This window comes from Eleutherodactylus coqui, chromosome 6 (assembly GCF_035609145.1).
Source record: "Eleutherodactylus coqui strain aEleCoq1 chromosome 6, aEleCoq1.hap1, whole genome shotgun sequence".
Taxonomy (NCBI): domain Eukaryota; kingdom Metazoa; phylum Chordata; class Amphibia; order Anura; family Eleutherodactylidae; genus Eleutherodactylus; species Eleutherodactylus coqui.
The window spans coordinates 216,199,746-216,222,698 of NC_089842.1; the positions used below are offsets into that span (position 1 = coordinate 216,199,746).

Here is a 22,953-nt window from a genome sequence, read left to right on the forward strand (position 1 = left end):
TGTCCCTTCCTGGAGATAGCCCTGATGGTGGACACGTCCAGGCCGCCAACTCTAACCCTACGCTTCCTAGAAGGGACAGGCAGGAACCGCAGTAGCTATGCAAGAGAATACTACACACTAGCACTGACAGGAAAGGCAGATGACAAAAACAAACATGAACAATACAAACAGAAGAGAGGCAGATGTAAAAGCCTGGCTGATTACAGAAAGTAAAACAGACAATAGCAAGGTCTAACGGACAAGCTGACAGAAGTAGTATACAAACGGAAGGCACTGAAAATAAAAGCAAGGTCTAGCGGACAAGCTCACAGACACAGAATACAAACGAGGCAGACTGGAAAACCCTGACTGATAACAGCAAGGGCTAGTGCACAAGCTAACAGAAACAGGATAAAAACAAAGGCAGACTGGCTAGCACACTGAGGGAAAGGCGCGAGGTACCAGGGCCAGACTACCAGCAGGTCGAAGTAGCTGGACTACAAAGCGGACACTGAAAACCACAAAGTACAAGACCGACACTCAGCAGGTCAGAGCCGCTAGACTACTCAGAGGACACTGCAAACTGAACACTGAACAATAATCAGCAACTCCCCGGCAGCCTGAGCTGGATCTTATAGGGAGGCGGAAGGAGCCAATAGGTAGATAGACCTGTCAATCACCAGCACACCTCTCAGACACATAGCAGGGTAATTAACCTGACTGGAAGGCACAGGAGTTGGTAACCCTGGCTCGTCTGGACAGAACAAAGTGTGCTAGCAAAATTAACTATAGGCTGACAGGCGTAACACCAATTGTCACGGGACAGCGGTTAATAGGTTCGACAGTCAACATTCTGGGACATCGACACCTAGGGAAGACCTGCAAAGACAATTTAGTTCCAGCTCCCCAGCTCCTGCACTCATGCAAGATGGAATTGAAATTGCATCCTGCAGGGCCTAACACACTCCAACACACCTCGCTGCCACAACTGACCAACAGGTAGGCCAGCCACCACACACGCTCACTACACTTTGGTGTTATGGATCCCTTAAAGTTTTCAAGGAAGACTAGTGTTAAAGTATGGGTTTCCAGCAACACAGCCCCACGGTTGGGGGTTGATTAAGCTGGCTGGGTGTGGATTTCTGCAGCCAGCCAATCACCACCGGTCTGCTGCTCATATATACCAGCACCTCTGCTAGAGGCTGCCGGGCTTTCCTCTGCTTGTTCAGTATGTTCAGTATACACAGTGTCATGTTCCTGCATGTCTGTTTAGGATGCCAGACAAGAGGTGCGGACAGTCCTGTTCAGTGTGCATGGTGTTCGGTGTTGTATGCAAATCCCTGGTGTGTTGGTGTGAGCTGCGTTCAGTCCTGCTGGGTTACGTTTGTCATCTAGGTCTAGGTAGGTCCCTAGGTTTCAGCACGGAGACAACAAGGACCCTTGAAGTGGGCTCGCGGGCTTAAGTATCTTGGCCAAAATACGGACCAATACCTTGCATCTTATCTACATGTTTGGGGCATTTGTCTGTCAATGTGTTATGTCTATCCGTGAGTTACGTTTCCGAGTTCCGCAGGAGTTTCGCCAGTTCATGAGTGTGAATGACATAACAACTAGTAAAGTTTAAATCTTTATTCTACAAAAAGAGGTAGCAGTGATTAGATAAAAATATACAAAAGATGATTTACATAAGATAAGGAGCATACAAGTACATACAAACAGTATAAAACAAAAGGAACAAAATAAGAGAAAATATCAGTCCATGTTGTTCCCAATAGTCCTGATATGCGAGGGGTATCGCAAAAGGATGATCAGCCAACACTCGATGTCACCCCATGAATCTGACCCCTTGGATAAGAAAGCCACTTAGTTTTAAAGCCTCTGCAGAACCACACTCCAGCCAACCTTTTTCTAATGTCATTAAGGGCGGGTTGAGTATATGCGTGGATCTGTAGAAAACCCTGATTTAATTTTTTGGCCATATTTCCCTGGGAGACGCTACAATGGGGAAGATATAGCCATCATGTTTAATATCGGAAATTTATCTACCCATGGATACCAAACATAACAAGAGATACATGTTCAGCTACGCCTATAGGCAATTCTGGGGATTATATAGTGACGGGAGTAACTGCACCAGGTCCATAGTGTCCTCATAGTTATGAAAATGTACTTGATGTTGAGCTGGGGCCTTCGGGGGACTCATAATCCCCTATATAAAATTCCCCTTTGATGAGGACACTAACAAGTCGCGGTGCCAAAACGTCTATGAGAAATACCAGAGGTGTCAAATCTTGGTGGGCAGGGGGTAATTAACATCCCCTTGTCACTGGCTAACTTTATTGCCATCAGGATCAAGGACTTCCTGATGTGCATCAAGGTCCCTGTAGCCTGCTGATGGGAGAGAGGCGGGAATGTATATTGACTAGTTCAACTCAGCTTTCCGCTAGTCCAGAGCGATGGCAAGTTGATACAGAAAGGTGGGTGACACACATATCATTATACCACACCTACCTGTGGTCCTAGCACACATTTTATCCTGGGACAGGAGGGTTACTTTAATAGAGCATATTTAGTGCTGGAGGACCTTCCTGCCCTGCATTACACAGACAACCCATTGTTATGTATGAACACTGTGTAATGTTTAAGTTTTTCTATGGTGGTGCTGCACAGAAATTGAACATTTACCACTAGGTTCCCCACAGATTCCAGAGCGGGAATTCTTTGTTATTGGTTTAATTTCAACGAGCTCTTATATCAAGGATTGTTCTTCTATCAAGGATTGTCGAGAGAAGAACTTATCTAACCTATATGTGTTGTTACAAGAGCCAGAGAGATAGTCACTGCGACTACTAAAGGTGCCACGTTGGCACCTAAATAGAGTGCCGAATATCACCATCAAAACAAGTGGCAGGACTATCTGGGTATTTACAGCCGGCCTTAGCTACACGCGACCTGTGTGGACACATAGGGTGTCAGACATCCGCTTGTAGGGGAGGGGGCACTAGGCGGATGGGGGCTGAGGGTGATCACCCCCCTTAGGTTTGCTTGGCCAGAGGATCTTCCATGCAGCAGTCTTATGGATTTACATGAATCATCCTCCTCTTGGCTCTGCTGACTTCCCTCTGATATTCTGAGACACTCTGTCATTCCATTAGTGCCTCTGCAACACAATCGCTTAGTTCTGCTACTGTATGTATGTTATGAGCTTGGTTCTGGTATTGTATCTATGTGCTCGGATGGGTTTATGCAGTATTTATTTTATGAGCCTATGTACTGAGCTTCGTTCTGGTACTTTAATTATAACGTTGATTCTAGTAGTGTATCTTTGCACTGAGCTTGGTTCTGGGGCTTTATTTATGTAAAGAGTTTGGTTCTGGCGCTTTATTTCTAACTTTGGTTCTGAGGCTGTTTTTTTAACTTTGGCACTATACAGTTATCTAATACAGGTGAACTGGATCATATTTTCCTCCAGCAGGTTTCAGGGTATTCTGTAGCTTCCTAATTGTATAGTGTGCACACATAATGAAAGAAACCAATTGGACACAAGTCATCAGCTTTAAATCTCAACCAGCTCTCTCTGAGTTATAATCCTCAGAGCCCTAAATTTTATTGAAACACATGATACCTGCCCTTTATGGGCGTGCAACAGATTACATTAGTAACATATACATATTCTTATTCGCTGGGTCATATAGAATTCCCTGCCTCCCTGCCCACCTTCTCAAGTCCAGTGTAGTGTGGACTTTGTCCCCTCAGCATGCGGTCGAGCTGAAGGGATTTCAGTGTACGTGGCAGTCTTTGTTGAGAAGTTTCTTTGTGGGGGGAGTTTCGGTGTGGGGGAAGGTAGGGCTGGGGTAACACAATAATGAATACAGGTATACATAATATTGTGACTTTAACTCTTAGAGGTTGCTTGTGGAACTTTGTATTAGGCTAACATTATATCACACATCTTTCACCATGCCATTGCCCAGCAATTACCATAATGAGATTATGCAGCCATTAGCCTCTACAGAGTCAAATCACTACAGCTGCGTAATACTTCCAGTTCATTACAAATCAATAGACATTTTACGCTAACTAATTATCATGTCTACCACACAGGAAAGAATAACTGACACCCATCCCTCAGATTATAGACCTCAGCTATGCTGTTAGGGGGTGTCTGCCAACAAGTTTGCTTATTGTTTCCAATAACAAACAGCAGAATAGTGAGTGCAGCTCCGGAGGATAATACTGGATGTAACTCAGGATTAGTACAGGATAAGTAATGTATGTACACAGTGACTCCACCAGCAGAATAGTGAGTGCATCTCTGGAGTATAACACAGGATGTAACTCAGGATCAGTACAGGATAAGTAATGTATGTACAGAGTGACTCCACCAGCAGAATAGTGAGTGCAGCTCTGGAGTATAAGGTCACTATTAATACTGGGGCCATTACTACTACTATTAAGGCCACTGAGGGGGGCACTTACTATTGGGGCCACTACTGGAGCCACTATTACTCTGTCACTTCAGACAAGTCTCAGTAATTTATATATGTGTTGGGTATCTTGTGTATTGATGCTTTCAGTGCCTGTAAAATAAGTAGTTAAGCAGTTACCCTTCGCCTCAGGCAGCATAAAGGCTTGCTACACCCCTGATGGTACGTTGATGGTGCAAATGGGCCTGTCTGATTTTAAGTGACTTTTCCTCCCAGTGTGGCCCTGATTAGCCTTATACTAAAGGGAACAAGCTCCTGCGTAAACCCCGCGGCTCATCACAGAGCTCAAGATAAACAGTCCACTGCAGAATCAGCGATCTACATCAATGTAGACATATTCCCTGATTGGGGTAAAGCCGGGATTTATACATATATTATAATACCGATCTATTATGGACAGACATCGCCTGACAAACCCTGACTGTCAGATCTTACTGATGATGATTGAGCTCAGCGGCTGTGATGGAACAGTAGAGATCCGTAGAGTCAGATATCCCTGCAGTCTTTTCATCCGTTTCGCTACTTGGATTGAGTTTGGCGCACTTAACCGCGGAGTAGGTAACCGTCCACTGCTGAAAAAGCAAAAACAAAAATTCTCTGTATCAGTAAAATTTGCGAAATTTAAGTTTAACCCATTCCTGCTGCAGCTCTTTTTTTCCCTTTCATTTTTTCCTCCTCACTTTCAAAAAATCTTTCTTGTGGGACAAGTTGTGTTTTTCGGTGGTACATTTAACGTAGCTTATGATGCACTGCAACACTTTAAAGAGTTTCTAAGTGGGGCAAAATGGAAAAAAAACAAAATTGTGCCATTTTTTTTGGGGGGGGGGAGGCAGGTTGTTTTTATTGCTTTTAAGATGTAGCAAAAATGGCACGTTATCTTTATTCTTGTAGGTGAGTATTACAACGATACCAAATTATAGTTTTTTTTTATTTAGTACTACCATAAAAAATGCTTTCTGCCACCATAGTTTAACCCCCATAAGTCTTTTATTTTTCCGCTGATGGCGCTGTGGGAGGGCTAGTTTTTTATGCGGTGATTCCTTTTGGTACTATTTTGGCATACATAAAGCGTTTTGATCACTTTTTATTCTATTTTATGGGTGGAGATGGAGTGACCAAAAACACAATTCTGGCCATGCATTTTTCTTTTCTGACAGCGTTCATCATGCAGGATTAATAATGTGATATTTAATCAAGCGGCATTTTATGCACCAAATTATATATATTTATTTTTTTGATGCAATAACTGCGAAAAGTTTTTTTTTTTTTAATACTTTTTATTTTTCTAAAGGTTAAAAAATTTGTAAGAATGAAAAAAATCTTTTATTTTTTTTTTAATAAAAATTCTTTATTTATAGATTTGAAGGGGACACAGAAGGAGAAAAGGGTAATGGGGGCAGGGGTGTAAATCTTTATTTTACTTATTTTTACTTTCGTCTTAGGGCGCCCACCCACTGGCGTTTGCGATTTTCGCGTTTTTTGCCGCGTTTTCACGGCGTTTTCGCGGCTTTTTCATTAATTTCCATTGACTTTCATGGGTGCATTAGGAGAAAAATAAGGACACATATGCAACTGACAGTTCCTATGTTAAAAATCGCAACGCAACGCAAAAAAAACGCCAGTGGACAGGAGTACATTCAATTCTAATTGCTCTTGAGAAAAAACACAAAACGCAAAGAAAAAAAATCGCCAGTGGGTGGGCGCCCTTAATCTAATATAAGGGACTTAAACAATTTACTGCAATGCTGCTGTATTCTGACATCCTGTTAAGGCCGGGCTCACACGAGAGAAATTTCAGCGCGTATTACATGTGCAATGTACACATAGGTGATATGGAGTCCATGAAAGAGCATTGATTTTTATTGATCCTTTCACATTTGTGAATATTTATTGCGTGTGATACGCGTGCAAAAAAGAAATCAGCATGTTCCACTTTGCGGTGTATTATGTGTGATAGAGCCAATTGTTCTTTGTGGGCGCATAATCATCCCTGTACATACGCCATTACAACGCTGAGATACGCTGCTGTGACTCATGCTGTGTTTTACACATATGGTTGTGTGAGCCCGGCCTAAGACAAGCCACATGCACAACTTAGCAGGCAATCATTCATGGCAGCCCTGAAGGAGCCAGTCTGCCATGATACTAAAACGGCTTTGCCCACGGCTGTCGCTGAAGAGTGTGAGAGGTCAAAGACAGCCGACAGTCGGTCATGTGATATGGCCTCCTCTCAGCCTGTCATGTCATCAAGGTGGCTCTCCAGCCGTCTTAAATAACTAAGCCAGCCCCCTCTTCTATTACAGCCGATGCAGATACAGACAAAGGGCTGGCTTATGGGGTGAGCCAAACATGATGACTAGGTGGGCACAGAGAGACAGGCTATACCACGTGACCCGGTTTTTAAACCAGGCTGCAAATGGGGGCTCAGACACAGCAGGTGTAATGCCACCATTCCGTCCTCTGCGGTGAATCCAGGAGTTGAAAATAAATAGTCCACACACAGGGATAACTTTCTGAGCAAAACCGAGAACGGTCGGTAGAGCTCATTTACTTGAATAAAACTATTTACTGTCCACAAACTTTACATCAGCCAGCATGACACTGGTGTAGACAGGATAGTGGTATGACAGGGAGGATTCACATGATGGCAGATGAGTCCACAGTCTCAGTTATCTCTGGGATTCTGCTCCCGGCAACTCCAGCTCTCTACCAGTACCCACTCACGTTTTAGAAGTCCCACTCAACGCCGCCTGGTGGTTCCTCTCACTCTCTCTCAGCTTTCTATTTTAACACCGAGGAGGCCTGGGTGATTTGCTACCAGGGCAGGCATTAGGCCATCGCTCAGCTTCTTGCATCCTGGGGATCATCGTAGGATCAGGCACAGTTTCTCCTACTCAACAAAAGTTCCTTTCCCACAAGACAGGCTTCGCTGCTTGCACTCTTGTAGACTTGCATAGACTGACTTGCAGACTAACTTTTGCAAAAAGAGCCTTGCACTACACCTTGCATACACATATATAAAACATGATCATGTGATATACAACAAGATATATCTCCCAGACATAACCCAGACGTTAACCCATTCAGTGCTGCAGAGGTGCAATACACATCAAATTCACACACATGCAAGACACTGACAATACAATTCCACAGGACAAACACATTCATACTTATAGAGGGACCCCATTAACTCTTGGCCACTACACAGGTCCGTGTAAGTATTTAGCCTCCATGGACAACCGCTATGAAATGGTTCAGAGAACTGTAATATATATCCCACTAGACTATGTGGTATAGACTAGTGGTGGCCAGTTAGTAGATATCGATCTACCAGTAGATCTCAGAGCAGAGTAGTTCTTCATGTCTGGCACCAGGCTGCTCTCCTAATGGCTTTAAAAGGGTTGACCCATAAAGATACCCCCTATGATATGGGCATATGGACTTCATAAGGGGGAAAGTAAGAGTGGCCCCTGGTTTTGTGACCTTGAGCTGTCCATGCAAGTGCAAGCACCACTATGGCTCCTATCATTGCTACAGGGGCACCGAGACACATCAGTCAAGGAAGTACAAATATTTACAGCAGTGTCCTCTGTGTATTACATGTAGCTGTCCCCGATCCCTTGACAAATCATCTAACCCAAGATCTGTGAAATACAGAACCCTTAGTAAGTTTAGGCATTTCTAGTATAGACCAAGCCAACCGCATAGTGTGGCCTACCCACAAATATACTCTATTATTTCAGCGCACATGAGTAGTTTGTCCATGTTTTCTCTCTCTGTGGAGGCATTATCCATGGGCATACTTACATCATCTCTGGTAGCACCAGCTGGGTAGGAGGAAGGAGCTAAAAGAAGATAATGAAGAAAGATACATATCACTGGTTGTCACATTCTCCAAGGTTTCTTTCTACACAGAAAGTCAGTAATGTGGTCGGTAGCTTCAAATACAGAGTATATCCCTTACCTTGCACTGCTTTGATGTTAATATAGGTGCAACCTTCATCTCCATCGTCAAGATTCTCCCTTGTTGGTACTGGAAAAAAAGTGATTTAGTCATCCCTCTATTTGTAGACCCTGATAAATTACCATGCTGCATTAAATTAGAGGGTTAACACAATGCCCACAATCATTTAATCAGGAAATATAAGTATATATAATGTATATGTCAAAGATATGAGAAAACAAAAGCAGAGCAAGGATTAGGACTATGAAGAGGGGAAGAGAAGGTGATAGGGAAGGTGAAAAAGTGAAATGAATAGAATGGAAAGTGACCGACAAAGAGGAGAAGTGAGAGGAAAGAAAGAGAAAGTGGAGGCGATAGAAGAGAAGGTAAAAGGGATAGAAAAGAAAGAGAAAGTATACGGTCAGAACGGTGATCCAGAGGATCAGTAGAGTGGAGACCATGCATGTCAGGGCTGCTAGGGAACAGGGAGTAAAAGGGTTAATTAGTAAACTTCTGCTGGGAAAGGAAAGAGGGGGGGGGGTTGAGGGGGAAAGTTAGGGATTGGAGGATTAGGGATATGGTAATTAGGAGAGATAGAGGCTATAAAAGAGGGGTTTTTAGGTGGGAACGCGGGAATTGCTTTGAGGTATATAGGGCCGGGGTTGTGAGCAGTGATGGTCTGTTTATTATGACATTTAGATGCATCTTTTTTTAATCAAAATTCCAATTTTTGGCGGTCCTTGGAAAAGTTGTGGAATTATTGGGATTGGAGAATGCAGGATATTCTTTGCATTCATTTAGAATTCGAGCGGCAACGGAAGCTGCTGCATGGGGTTTAAGCTCAGCTGTGATTCAGAAGATTGGAAGATGGGAATCTAGCCGTTTTAGGTTATATATTAGGCTGGAGGAGTTGTTCAGGGGTTGTGATTGAGTAAAAAGAATTATTTTAGGGAGGGGAGGTGGTTTAAGAATAATAGAATCGTTGGGGGAATTGTTATTTCTAATTTTGTTTATTTCCCAGGTAATGTTCCAGCATTGGTGTGGATCCTGGGACATTCTTTTGTTTTTTATGTGACGGAGCATACAAAGATCTGACCGGCTGGCCATCAGATTGGTATTTCAAAAAGTGAGGCAACGATACGTTGGTTGGGGTTTAGAGGCATGGTATGGGGAAGGGTTTATCTCTGAGGTTTTTTGTTTTTCAGAGTTAGATAGGGCTCCTAACATATTAGTGCTATATGTGGAGGACAATGACTTGGGTAGTTGGCCAGCTAGAGAATTACGCAGGGACATCCAGCACGATTTTCTGCGGTTGAGAAAAATGTTCCCTAGGATGATGATTGTTTGGTCAGAGAAGCTCCCCAGAAAATCGTGGAGGATGGCCAGGTCAGTAAAAAATCAATAAAGCGAGGCTGAAGATAAACCGGCACATATCAGCATTTGTAACAAGGAACGGGGGAATTAGTGTCGGGCATCGTGATTTGGAGGGGGTTATTGGGAGTTATGGGTTAGAAGATGGGGTTCATTTACTGGGAAGGTCTCAATAAGGGTTTGTAGGTGTCACAGCGGATGTGACTCTAGCATACCCGGGTCATGAAAGTGAAAAGAATAAATGGAAGGTGAGATCACTGGAAAAGAAAGTGAGTGTTGAGAAAGTTGTGAAAGGGAATGGAAGTGAAAGTGAAAGAGAGAATGTGAAAAAATGGAAGAGAAAGTGATAGAAGGGAAAGTGAAGGGAATGAAAGAAAAAATGAAGTGGGCGGAGGAAAAAGTTAAAGAGCCTTTTATACGGCCCAATAATTAGGCAAGAGCGTTCACCCAAACATTCTTTTGCCCAATCATCATGTAAAACTGCAAAAGATCAGCTGACGAACCAGCAAACACTCCGACGTTGGTTTAGTGGCTGAATTAGGCCTATTGCACACGGGTGTATTTGCACAGGACATGCTTTTCTATGCCCACGAGCGAAAATCAACTGCAATTTTCCGCTTGTGGTGGGAAAATCGCAGCATGTCCTATTCTAGTGCGCGCCTCGCACAGGCTCACATGGATGGCTTCCATTACAGTCAATGGAAGCCATCTGTCCCGTGGCGAGGCCCGGCAGATCAGCGTCATTGCCTGCGTGACTCCCTGCACTGCGCAAGTGCGGCGGCGCGCCAGAGCAGAGAGAAGACAAGACAGGTACGCGGGAGTCAATGCTGGGGCACAGGGTCTGATTCCGCTGCGAGATGTCACCATTCAGCCTTATACAAGCATAAAAATGCCTGCTGGTCAGCTGTAAACAGGGAGCCGTGCAGCCAACCGGTGGCAGCTCTATGGGGAAGAACAAGTGCATTAATGATTGTTCATTCCCACAGTACAGCTAATCTTCGCATGTAAATATTAAGCCCTTAATACCATGGGACGTAAGTTACCTCCTGGCAGGGTGGTACTTAACGGAACAGGACATAAACTTACATCCTGTGGATGGCACAGAAGTGGGAAGCAGTTGTGACTGACAGTTGGCCCCCACTACAACAGTGCGGATCTGTAAGAACACCGATCGCTGCTGGATACCCCTTACATGCCGTGATAAATGTAGATCGCAGCATGTAAAGGGTTCACAGAGGGAACTCGCTCCCTGTATGATATCATCAGCCCCCCACTATGTGGGCCTCCATGGCTTGCAATCACTATTGTGAGTGATAATGCATTGCAGTACAGGAGTACTGCAATGCATCATCATAGATATCATAGCTTTTCTGGTTCAAGTCCTCTTCAGTGACATATAGTGACATAAAAATGTAAAAAAATAAAAATAGCAAAAAAATAGTTAAAAAACACTGGCAGTATAATGGTAAAGAATGGAAGAGAGGAAAGAGCCGGATGGAAAGAAGTGCTGGGATGGATGCATCATCTATCCAGGACTGCACACATTTAGGATATCTCCTTACTATTTTCGTAGACTCCTTCAGTCCATCTTGTAGCATTCGATCTGCTTACATCTTCATGGTTCTGCTCCTTGCTCACCTCTGTAGATGAAACATTTTTGTCATCCAGTTTATAGACGCGAGTAGAGATGAGCGAACGTGCTCGATTAGGACAATTACTCGATTGAGCATCGCTTTTTTCGAGTAACTGCCTACTCGGGCGAAAAGATTCGGGGGGCGGCGGGGTGGAGCAGGGGGGAGCTCTCTCTCTCTTTCCCCCCCACTCCCCATCACAACCCCCCGCTCACCTCCGGCGCCCCTCGAATCTTTTCGCCCTATTAGGCAGTTACTCGAAAAAAGAGATGCTCGATCGAGTAATTGCTCTAAACGAGCACGTTCGCTCATCTCTAGACGCGACTTCAGTTTTCATATCAGTTGTAATATAAAACGCACTGAAATGTCTTGAATTCCTCCTCTGGCAAAGAGTTTGAAAAGTCAGCAAAGGGGAAGGGATTCCCCTCGTTCTGGTGCAACTACGCTGGCCATCCGAATAAACCCTCCGATTGTCCATATAACGTGCATAATGGGGACTGCAAATACCCCGAGTCTGAATGAGCCCTTACAAACGGCCTTTTGAAGGCAACCAGAATGCTGATGTGGCCCTTGGTGAAAATGAGTTTGACAACCCAGGGCTAGACGGCGTGTCTATTGGCTCCTAATTGGCCCTATAGTAAGTCTGCTAATTCACTTACTTTATCTTATACATATAATAGTGGGGGTTCTACATTTCATGGTCTTTTTAGGTATATTACCTTCCTTAGAGATTGGCCCTCAAACCTGCATGTTTAAAGGAGCACTAACTTTTCAGACAACTTCTACTCATCTACTAACTTCCATTAGTCTCATCATTTCTGTAATATACTTGTATTAAAAATGTTGTTGCCTTACCACTGTAAATCACATTAGAAGTGGCTGCCACTAGGGGTCTCCCTTTCAGCTTCTCGGCAATCCTCTCTATTGTTAGGCTTAGAGCTTCCTTAGTAACAAGGACACAGGAAATCTTCCATAGCTACAGATGGAGGGGCTATATTTACAGGAGGCACCCCTGCATTTGCAGGCTGAAGGCTGACAGATCTGCAGACACTGTAATAACAATCTCTACAATCTCTGCCTTTCCTGCTGTTACAGCATGTCTGTGTGTGTATGAGTTTACTAATCATTTGTCCAGAATGTCTCTAAATGCCTGATCATCCTGGAAAAGTAAAGGGGTGGGCATTCAGATACTACCTCCCTGCTGATTAGGTCAGAGATAATGCAATGCAGCTTCAGAAGTGAGGGCAAAGAAGTAAAGGACAGTTAGTTACTGGCAGAATGCTGGCTTCCTCCATGCCCCCTGCATGAAAGTGGATTGCATCAGGGCAACAGAAAAATGGGGAAGACCACCTGAAAATCAGAACTTACAGACATGAAACGGTGCAAACAGCAGCAAATTATGGTAATGTGATTCTGGTGTATTTTAGAAAACTTCTTGAAAACTCAGGTGCACTTTAAGATGGGAGAAGTAGACTGTGTCTTATAGGGACAAAGATCAAAGTGCATTTTTGCTTGACGTGGCTGTTATGAATATTAGCAGTCATAACCTGTAGATGGTCGTTCCTTGTGACAACGTCCAACTGACACAATTTTTTCTCTGTATGTTAACATCAAACCTACAGCAAGGATGATGACCAGCAGCCCAATCCCAGGCACTATCCACTGAATACTGCGGTCTGTGGAACAGAAGAAGAGAAGCCATAAGGTGATAAGATAGATGTCAACAGTGATAATAGTCAAATTGGGAGTCCTATGAAGAAGACAAAGAAGAAGATTAAAGTGAAGGAGACAACAAAGAAGAATACCATGAGAGGAGAATGGGGAAGACAATGTAATAAGAGACAAAAACCTGATGAAGAAGCCAGTGAAGACGAAGACTATGAGGAAGATGGAGAAAACAAAGTAAAAGCCGATGTAGGAGGAAACAAAACAGAAGTTGATGAAGATGAAGATAAAGAAAAAAACAACGAGGCAGGACTTTCAGTTTGGATGCTCTGCACGAGCGCTAACGACCTTAGCAGTCATGTCAGCGCTCGTGCAGTTACTGAAACGACTGTCGGTCCGTGTAAAAGAGCCTTTAGAGAAAGACAAAGAAGTAAGCAACACGAAAAACTAAAAATGCAAGCTAGTAAAAGAAACATATTAACTTACTAGTGATCAAACCGGCAGCATTCAACTTCAAGATGTTGACACTCCGGATTTCACTGAGCACAGAGAAAGTTCTGTTGACTGATAGTTTATTCTTGGCACAACAGCGGTAGGTTCCTTCATGGTGATACTGAAGGGAATGTATGGACAAGATTTTTCCATTGTCTTGAAGTTGATAGAACTCAGAATCTTCCTCTACTGAAGTCTCATTATGCCACCAGAAGATAGAGATGGAAGTGCCTCGCCGGACGGAGCAGGTAAGTGTCAAGGATTGTCCAAGTACATAACCCTCACCTTCTGTATCTGCGGTGATGCTAATGTCCGCTACCGGCTCTGGTTGGAAGAGAAATGTGATACAAGCGGATCACTAGTAGAATAGAACTGGGCTTAGATTGCCTTGGAATCTTCAGATGACACTGCAGGCCATCGATTTCCATAGACTCTTCTGGCTTTCCTGATTGACAAAATCTTTTCTATTCCCTTTATGCAGCATATCAAAAGGAGGTTGAAGAAAGCAAAAGACCTTTGTGGACCATGATGCAAATTATTGTAGAGAATATTATAGACAATATAGATTGATTAGCCTTTTTATTAGAGACGCCCATCTAATAGAGCCTGGAACTTCTATGGCCCTTCAGACCCCCCACAATTTAGCGTGGTGTTCATCTACAAGTATCAGAAACCCAGAGTTTGCCTAGAAAATATACCCCACACTATTACTCTACCAGCATCAACTGTTGACAGGAAGGGGTCAGCGATTCATGCTGCTTGCGCCAAATTCTGACCTCCCATTAGCACGGGGTAACAGAAATGTGGATCCATCTGACCAGGAGTTGTTTGTCCGCTGCTCAGTGATACAAGTTTTGCGCTCTTTTCCCGCTGGAGTCTCATCTTTCTGTGTCTCTTAGACACAATGGCGCTGGAACTGGTCATCTGCTGTTATAGCCCATCCGTGCTACGGAACGGTGAGTTGTGCATTTGGACACATTAGTTAGAGCAACGGCATTGTATATGCCTGCAATTCACTAAACTGTGCAGCGCTTGAATATACGCAAGTGTGAATAGATCAATGAAAGTCAATGTACTTTCATAGACTCCATACACTGCGTATTATGTTCATGTACATTGCACTCGTAATACGCAAATTACATTAAATTGCGCTTGTATGAGTCTGGCTTCACTCATCTACATAAATCTATATTCATGCTACAGCTGAATGCTCCAATGGCAGTCCTGTGAGAACATTAAGAATAGCACTGCCTAAGGGATCACTCACATGGGTGTATGTGCTCCATGTAATCGGGCGTCCCCACACAAGCATATGCGCAGAAACGAACGCAATAGCAAACATTTTTGCACTGTGAACGTTGTGCTATCATGCGCTTATCTGCACATTTTACTGTACTTTTTGTGCTGTCATGAATAGAGATGAGCAAACGTACTCGTCCGAGCTTGATGCTCGGGCGAATATTAGGGTGTTCGGGATGCTCGTTACTCTTAACGAGCACCACGCGGTGTTCCGGTTACTTTCAGTTTCCTCTCTGAGACGTTAGCGCGCTTTTCTGGCCAATTGAAAGACAGGGAAGGCATTACAACTTCCCCCTGTGACGTTCAAGCCCTATACCACCCCCCTGCAGTGAGTGGCTGGGGAGATCAGATGTCACCCGAGTATAAAAGTCGGCCCCTCCCGCGGCTCGCCTCCGATGCCGTGTGAGTTAGCTGAGGGACAGTGCTATAGTGTTGGAGCTGCTGTAGGGAGAGTGTTAGTAGTGAGTGTAGGCTTCAAGAACCCCAACGGTCCTTCTTAGGGCCACATCTATCCGTGTGGAGGCTGCTGTTAGCAGTGTTGCCCTTTTTTTTTTTTTCCAAAATCGGCTGTGCAGAGCATTGCGCCCTGCAGTAATACTACAGGGACAGAAGTGGTGGTTAGGCAGGGAGAGTGTTAGGAGTGAGTGTAGGCTTCAAGAACCCCAACGGTCCTTCTTAGGGCCACATTTAACCGTGTGCAGAACTGTGCAGGCTGCTGTTAGCAGTGTTGCATTTTTTTTTTTTAAATCGGCTGTGCAGAGCATTGCGCCCTGCAGTAATACTACAGGGACAGAATTGTGTAGGCAGGGCCAGAAGACATATATTATTGATTGAATATAGTCAGTGGGCCTTTTCTTTAAAAAAAAAAAGGGAAACATTCTATTTGGCCTGCCTCTGACAGTCCTCAGCGTTCTGGGTACGTGTGTGGTGGGTGCAGAACGTAAAGAAATCATACGCAGCCAGCTACGTTTAACAGCAGGCTTGCGCCAATTTCTTTCCTGCCTGGGAAAAATCACCGCTCTGCTGTAGTTAATAACTCTGCAACCCTGCAGTTCTGTGACACATTTGCAGGGCCAGAAGACATATTTATTATTGATTGAATATACGCAGTGGGCCTTTTCTTTTAAAAAAAAAGGGAAACATTCTATTTGGCCTGCCTCTGACAGTCCTCAGCGTTCTGGGTACGTGTGTGGTGGGTGGAGAACGTAAAGAAATCATACGCAGCCAGCTACGTTTAACAGCAGGCTTGCGCCAATTTCTTTCCTGCCTGGGAAAAATCACCGCTCTGCTGTAGTTAATAACTCTGCAACCCTGCAGTTCTGTGACACATTTGCAGGGCCAGAAAACATATATTATTGATTGAATATAGTCAGTGGGCCTTTTCTTTAAAAAAAAAAAAGGGAAACATTCTATTTGGCCTGCCTCTGACAGTCCTCAGCGTTCTGGGTACGTGTGTGGTGGGTGCAGAACGTAAAGAAATCATACGCAGCCAGCTACGTTTAACAGCAGGCTTGCGCCAATTTCTTTCCTGCCTTGGAAAAATCACCGCTCTGCTGTAGTTAATAACTCTGCAACCCTGCAGTTCTGTGACACATTTGCAGGGCCAGAAGACATATTTATTATTGATTGAATATACGCAGTGGGCCTTTTCTTTTTAAAAAAAAGGGAAACATTCTATTTGGCCTGCCTCTGACAGTCCTCAGCGTTCTGGGTACGTGTGTGGTGGGTGGAGAACGTAAAGAAATCATACGCAGCCAGCTACGTTTAACAGCAGGCTTGCGCCAATTTCTTTCCTGCCTGGGAAAAATCACCGCTCTGCTGTAGTTAATAACTCTGCAACCCTGCATTTCTGTGACACATTTGCAGGGCCAGAAAACATATATTATTGATTGAATATAGTCAGTGGGCCTTTTCTTTAAAAAAAAAAGGGAAACATTCTATTTGGCCTGCCTCTGACAGTCCTCAGCGTTCTGGGTACGTGTGTGGTGGGTGGAGAACGTAAAGAAATCATACGCAGCCAGCTACGTTTAACAGCAGGCTTGCGCCAATTTATTTCCTGCCTCGGAAATCAAATCACTGGTAATACAGCATGCTGAGGGGTAGGGGTAGGCCTAGAGGACGTGGACGCGGCCGAGGACGCGGAGGGCCAAGTGAGGGTGTGGGCACAGGCCGAACTCCTGATCCAGGTGTATCGCAGCCGACTGCTGCGCGATTACGAGAGAGGCACGTTTCTGGCGTCCCCACATTCATCGCACAATTAATGGGTCCACGCAGGAGACCTTTATTAGAAAATGAGCAGTGTGAGCAGGTCCTGTCGTGGATGGCAGAAAGTGCTTCGAGCAGCCTATCATCCACCCACAGTTCTGCGCCGTCCACTGCTGCAAATCCGAATCCTCTGTCTGCTGCTCCTCCTTCCTCCCAGCCTCCTCACTCCACTACAATGACACATGCTCAGGAGCGGGAACACTCCCAGGAACTGTTCTCGGGCCCCTGCTCAGATTGGGCAGCAGTGGTTCCTCTCCCACCAGAGGAGTTTATCGTCACTGATGCCCAACCATTGGAAAGTTCCCGGGGTCCGGGGGATGAGGCTGGGGACTTCCGGCAACTGTCTCAAGACCTTTCAGTGGGTGAGGAGGACGATGACGATGAGACACAGTTGTCTATCGGTGAGGTAGTAGTAAGGGCAGTAAGTCCGAGGGAGGAGCGTACAGAGGATTCGGAGGAAGAGCAGCAGGACGATGAGGTGACTGACCTCACCTGGTTTGCAACGCCTACTCAGGACAGGTCTTCAGAGGGGGAGGCAAGGGCAGCAGCAGGGCAGGTTGCAAGAGGCAGTGCGGTGGCCAGGGGTAGAGGCAGGGCCAGACCGAATAATCCACCAACTGTTTCCCAAAGCGCCCCCTCGCGCGATGCCACCCTGCAGAGGCCAAGGTGCTCTAAGGTCTGGCAGTTTTTCACAGAGACGCCTGACGACCGACGAACAGTGGTGTGCAACCTTTGTCGCGCCAAGATCAGCCGGGGAGCCACCACCAACAGCCTCACCACCACCAGCATGCGCAGACATATGATGGCCAAGCACCCTACAAGGTGGGACGAAGGCCGTTCACCGCCTCCGGTTTGCACCGCTGCCTCTCCCCCTGTGCCCCAACCTGCCACTGAGATCCAACCCCGCTCTGAGGACACAGGCACTACCGTCTCCTGGCCTGCACCCACACCCTCACCTCCGCTGTCCTCGGCCCAATCCAGCAATGTCTCGCACCGCACCGTCCAGCCGTCGCTAGCGCAAGTGTTTGAGCGCAAGCGCAAGTACGCCGCCACGCACCCGCACGCTCAAGCGTTAACCGTCCACATAGCCAAATTTATCAGCCTTGAGATGCTGCCGTATAGGGTTGTGGAAACGGAGTCCTTCAAAAGTCTGATGGCGGCGGCGGCCCCGCGCTACTCAGTTTCCAGTCGCCACTACTTTTCCCGATGTGCCGTCCCAGCCCTGCACGACCACGTCTCCCGCAACATTGTACGCGCCCTCACCAACGCGGTTACTGCCAAGGTCCACTTAACAATGGACACGTGGACAAGCACAGGCGGGCAGGGCCACTACATCTCCCTGACGGCACATTGGGTGAATTTAGTGGAGGCTGGGACAGAGTCAGAGCCTGGGACCGCTCACGTCCTACCCACCCCCAGAATTGCGGGCCCCAGCTCGGTGGTGGTATCTGCGGGGGTGTATGCTTCCTCCACTAAACCACCCTCCTCCTCCTCCTCCTCCAACGCAACCTCTGTCTCGCAATCAAGATGTGTCAGCAGCAGCAGCGCGTCGCCAGCAGTCGGTGTCGCGCGTCGTGGCAGCACAGCGGTGGGCAAGCGTCAGCAGGCCGTGCTGAAACTACTCAGCTTAGGAGATAAGAGGCACACGGCCCATGAACTGCTGCAGGGTCTGACAGAGCAGACCGACCGCTGGCTTGCGCCGCTGAGCCTCCAACCGGGCATGGTCGTGTGTGACAACGGCCGTAACCTGGTGGCGGCTCTGCAGCTCGGCAGCCTCACGCACGTGCCATGCCTGGCCCACGTCTTTAATTTGGTGGTTCAGCGCTTTCTGAAAAGCTACCCACGCTTGTCAGACCTGCTCGGAAAGGTGCGCCGGCTCTGCGCACATTTCCGCAAGTCCCACACGGACGCTGCCACCCTGCGGACCCTGCAACATCGGTTTAATCTGCCAGTGCACCGACTGCTGTGCGATGTGCCCACACGGTGGAACTCTACGCTCCACATGTTGGCCAGGCTCTATGAGCAGCGTAGAGCTATAGTGGAATACCAACTCCAACATGGGCGGCGCAGTGGGAGTCAGCCTCCTCAATTATTTTCAGAAGAGTGGGCCTGGTTGGCAGACATCTGCCAGGTCCTTCGAAACTTTGAGCAGTCTACCCAGGTGGTGAGCGGCGATGCTGCAATCATTAGCGTCACCATTCCTCTGCTATGCATCTTGAGAAGTTCCCTGCAAAGCATAAAGGCAGACGCTTTGTGCTCGGAAACAGAGCCGGGGGAAGACAGTATGTCGCTGGATAGTCAGAGCACCCTCCTGTCTATATCTCAGCGCGTTCAGGAGGAGGAGGAGGAGCATGAGGCGGATGAGGAGGAGGGGGAAGAGACAGCTTGGCCCACTGCTGACGGTACCCATGCTGCTTGCCTGTCATCCTTTCAGCGTGTATGGCCTGAGGAGGAGGAGGAGGAGGAGGATCCTGAAAGTGATCTTCCTAGTGAAGACAGCCATGTGTTGCGTACAGGTACCCTGGCACACATGGCTGACTTCATGTTAGGATGCCTTTCTCGTGACCCTCGCTTGCACGCATTCTGGCCACTACGGATTACTGGGTGTACACACTGCTCGACCCACGGTATAAGGAGAACCTTTCCACTCTCATTCCCGAAGAGGAAAGGGGCTCGAGAGTGTTGCTATACCACAGGACCCTGGCGGACCAGCTGATGGTAAAATTCCCATCCGACAGCGCTAGTGGCAGAAGGCGCACTTCCGAGGGCCAGGTAGCAGGGGAGGTGCGGAGATCGAGCAGCATGTACAGCACAGGCAATACAACAGTCTTTAAGGCCCTGGACAGCTTTATGGCTCCCCAGCAAGACTGTGTCACCGCTCCCCAGTCAAGGCTGAGTCGGCGGGAGCACTGTAAAAGGATGGTGAGGGAGTACGTAGCCGATCGCACGACTGTCCTCCCTGACGCCTCTGCCACCTACAACTACTGGGTGTCGAAGCTGGACACGTGGCCTGAACTCGCGCTGTATGCCCTGGAGGTGCTTGCTTGTCCTGCGGCTAGCGTCCTGTCAGAGAGGGTGTTTAGTGCGGCTGGGGGAATCATCACAGATAAGCGTACCCGCCTGTCAACCGACAGTGCCGACAGGCTTACACTCATCAAGATGAACAAAGCCTGGATTTCCCCAGACTTCTCTTCTCCACCAGCGGACAGCAGCGATACCTAAGCAATACGTAGGCTGCACCCGCGGATGGAAGCATCGTTCTCTCTCACCATCCAAAACGGGGACATTTCTGCTTCATCAATCTGTGTATAATATTCCTCCTCCTCCTCCTCCTCCTGCTCCTCCTCCTGAAACCTCACGTAATCACGCCGAACGGGCAATTTTTCTTAGGGCCACAAGGCTCACTCATATAATTTTTCTTAAAATTTTTTATACGTTTCAATGCTCTTAAAAGCGTTGAAACTTTAACTTGAACCAATTTTTCGTTAAACTGGGCTGCCTCCAGGCCTAGTTACCACTTAAGCCACATTAACCAAAGCGATTAATGGGTTTCACCTGCCCTCTTGGTTGGCCATGGCCAATTTTTCTGATGTACATTAGTACTGTTGATACAGCAATTTTTGTGGGCCCTCGCCTACAGTGTAATCAAATGAATTTTTAGCCCACCTGCATTACAGCTGACGTTACATCCGCTGTGTTGGGCAATGCAATGGGATATTTTTATGTACCGCCGGTGGCTTCCTGGCACCCACCCATGCTGTGGGTCCACAGAGAATTATAAATGCATCTGTTTCCACTTCTAAAGAACCCCAGTCAGACTGGGGCATGCAGTGTGGGCCGAAGCCCACCTGCATTAAGCCCAACATTACTACCTCAGCTGTGTTGGGCAATGCAATGGGATATTTTTATGTACCGCCGGTGGGTTCCAGGGAGCCACCCATGCTGTCGGTCCACAGGGACTTGTAAATGAATCTGTTTCCACTTCTAAAGAACCCCAGTCAGACTGGGGCATGCAGTGTGGGCCGAAGCCCACCTGCATTAAGCACAACATTACTACCTCAGCTGTGTTGGGCAATGCAATGGGATATTTTTATGTACCGCCGGTGGCTTCCTGGCACCCACCCATGCTGTGGGTCCACAGAGAATTATAAATGCATCTGTTTCCACTTCTAAAGAACCCCAGTCAGACTGGGGCATGCAGTGTGGGCCGAAGCCCACCTGCATTAAGCACAACATTACTACCTCAGCTGTGTTGGGCAATGCAATGGGATATTTTTATGTACCGCTGGTGGGTTCCAGGGAGCCACCCATGCTGTCGGTCCACAGGGACTTCACAATAGGGAGTTGTACCTGCCTGTGTCTATGAATTAAAAACCGCGGTCTGACTGGGGCATGCAGACATCTTGACAGAATGAATAGTGTGTGGCACATAGGTTCCCCATTGCTATGCCCACGTGTGCAGCTCCTGATGGCGGTGGCACAGGATTATATTTCTCATTGCTTCTGTACAGCATTGTGGGCTATCGCCCCGCCCCTTTAAAAGAGGGTCGCTGCCTAGCCGTGCCAACCCTCTGCAGTGTGTGCCTGCGGTTCCTCCTCATGGCAGACGCACTTATAAATAGACATGAGTGTGGCGTGGCATGAGGGCAGCTGAAGGCTGCGCAGGGACAATTTGGTGTGCGCTGTGGACACTGGGTCGTGCGGGGGGGTTGGGCAGCATGTAACCCAGGAGAAGTGGCAGCGGAGTGTCATGCAGGCAGTGATTGTGCTTTGTTGGAGGTAGTGTGGTGCTTAGCTAAGGTATGCATTGCTAATGAGGGCTTTTCAGAAGTAAAAGTTGTTGGGAGGGGGGGCCACTCTTGCCGGTATTGTGGCTTAATAGTGGGACCTGTGAACTTGAGATGCAGCCCAACATGTAGCCCCTCGCCTGCCCTATCCGTTGCTGTGTCGTTCCCATCACTTTCTTGAATTGCCCAGATTTTCACACATGAAAACCTTAGCGAGCATCGGCGAAATACAAAAATGCTCGGGTCTCCCATTGACTTCAATGGGGTTCGTTACTCGAAACGAACCCTCGAGAATCGCGATAATTTCGTCCCGAGTAACGAGCACCCGAGCATTTTGGTGCTCGCTCATCTCTAGTCATGAACCATTCAAATTGGCCCAGGACACACCCGTGCCATAGTTTATTAGACTGTGCAGCCTAATTAGTACCAGATGTGTACGATTTCCGCACTCTATGGGGCCTTTGGTGCAGGAATGCCCACATAGATAAGGCATGTTGTATTTTTTTTCAGCAAAAACGCATAACGTGAGAGAACCACTAAAATCAATGGGTTCTATTGTCTGCGCATTGTACACACAAATATTTCGATGTGAGTCCGCCCTTACACACGTATATGTCACATTCGTAAAATACACGGTACACAGCTAATACTCAGGTACGTGCATATTTGCTGCATATGTTAAATCTCTATAGCCTATATTGGTGTGAATTGCGTATTACACACGGGAAACATATGTACGTAATATATGGACTACATACGCCCGTGGGAATGAGCCTTTGAAGGGGTTGTCCCGCGCCGAAACGGGTTTTTTTTTTTTCAACAGCCCCCCTGTTCGGCGCGAGACAAACCCGATGCAGAGACTTTAAAAAAAAAACGCACAGCGCTTACCTGAATCCCCGCGCTCCGGTGACTTTTTACTTACCCGGTGAAGATGGCCGCCGGGATCTTCTCCCTCGGTGGACCGCAGGGCTTCTGTGCGGTCCATTGCCGATTCCAGCCTCCTGATTGGCTGGAATCGGCACGTGACGGGGTGG

The 22,953-nt window shown here is 46.8% G+C and overlaps 1 protein-coding gene across 1 annotated transcript in view; it reads right to left on the minus strand.

The window, feature by feature from the left end:
* Positions 1 to 4,890: 4,890 nt before the first annotated feature.
* Positions 4,891 to 22,953, minus strand: part of LOC136571830 (Fc receptor-like protein 5) — a 66,574-nt gene continuing 48,511 nt past the window's right edge. Inside the window, exons 8-13 of the mRNA XM_066572456.1 lie at positions 13,563 to 13,892; positions 13,217 to 13,288; positions 13,032 to 13,087; positions 8,431 to 8,499; positions 8,274 to 8,311; positions 4,891 to 5,038 (exon numbers count right to left, since the gene is read on the minus strand). Coding sequence (XP_066428553.1) covers positions 4,891 to 5,038; positions 8,274 to 8,311; positions 8,431 to 8,499; positions 13,032 to 13,087; positions 13,217 to 13,288; positions 13,563 to 13,892 — 713 coding nt within the window. The remainder of the gene's footprint in view (positions 5,039 to 8,273; positions 8,312 to 8,430; positions 8,500 to 13,031; positions 13,088 to 13,216; positions 13,289 to 13,562; positions 13,893 to 22,953) is intronic.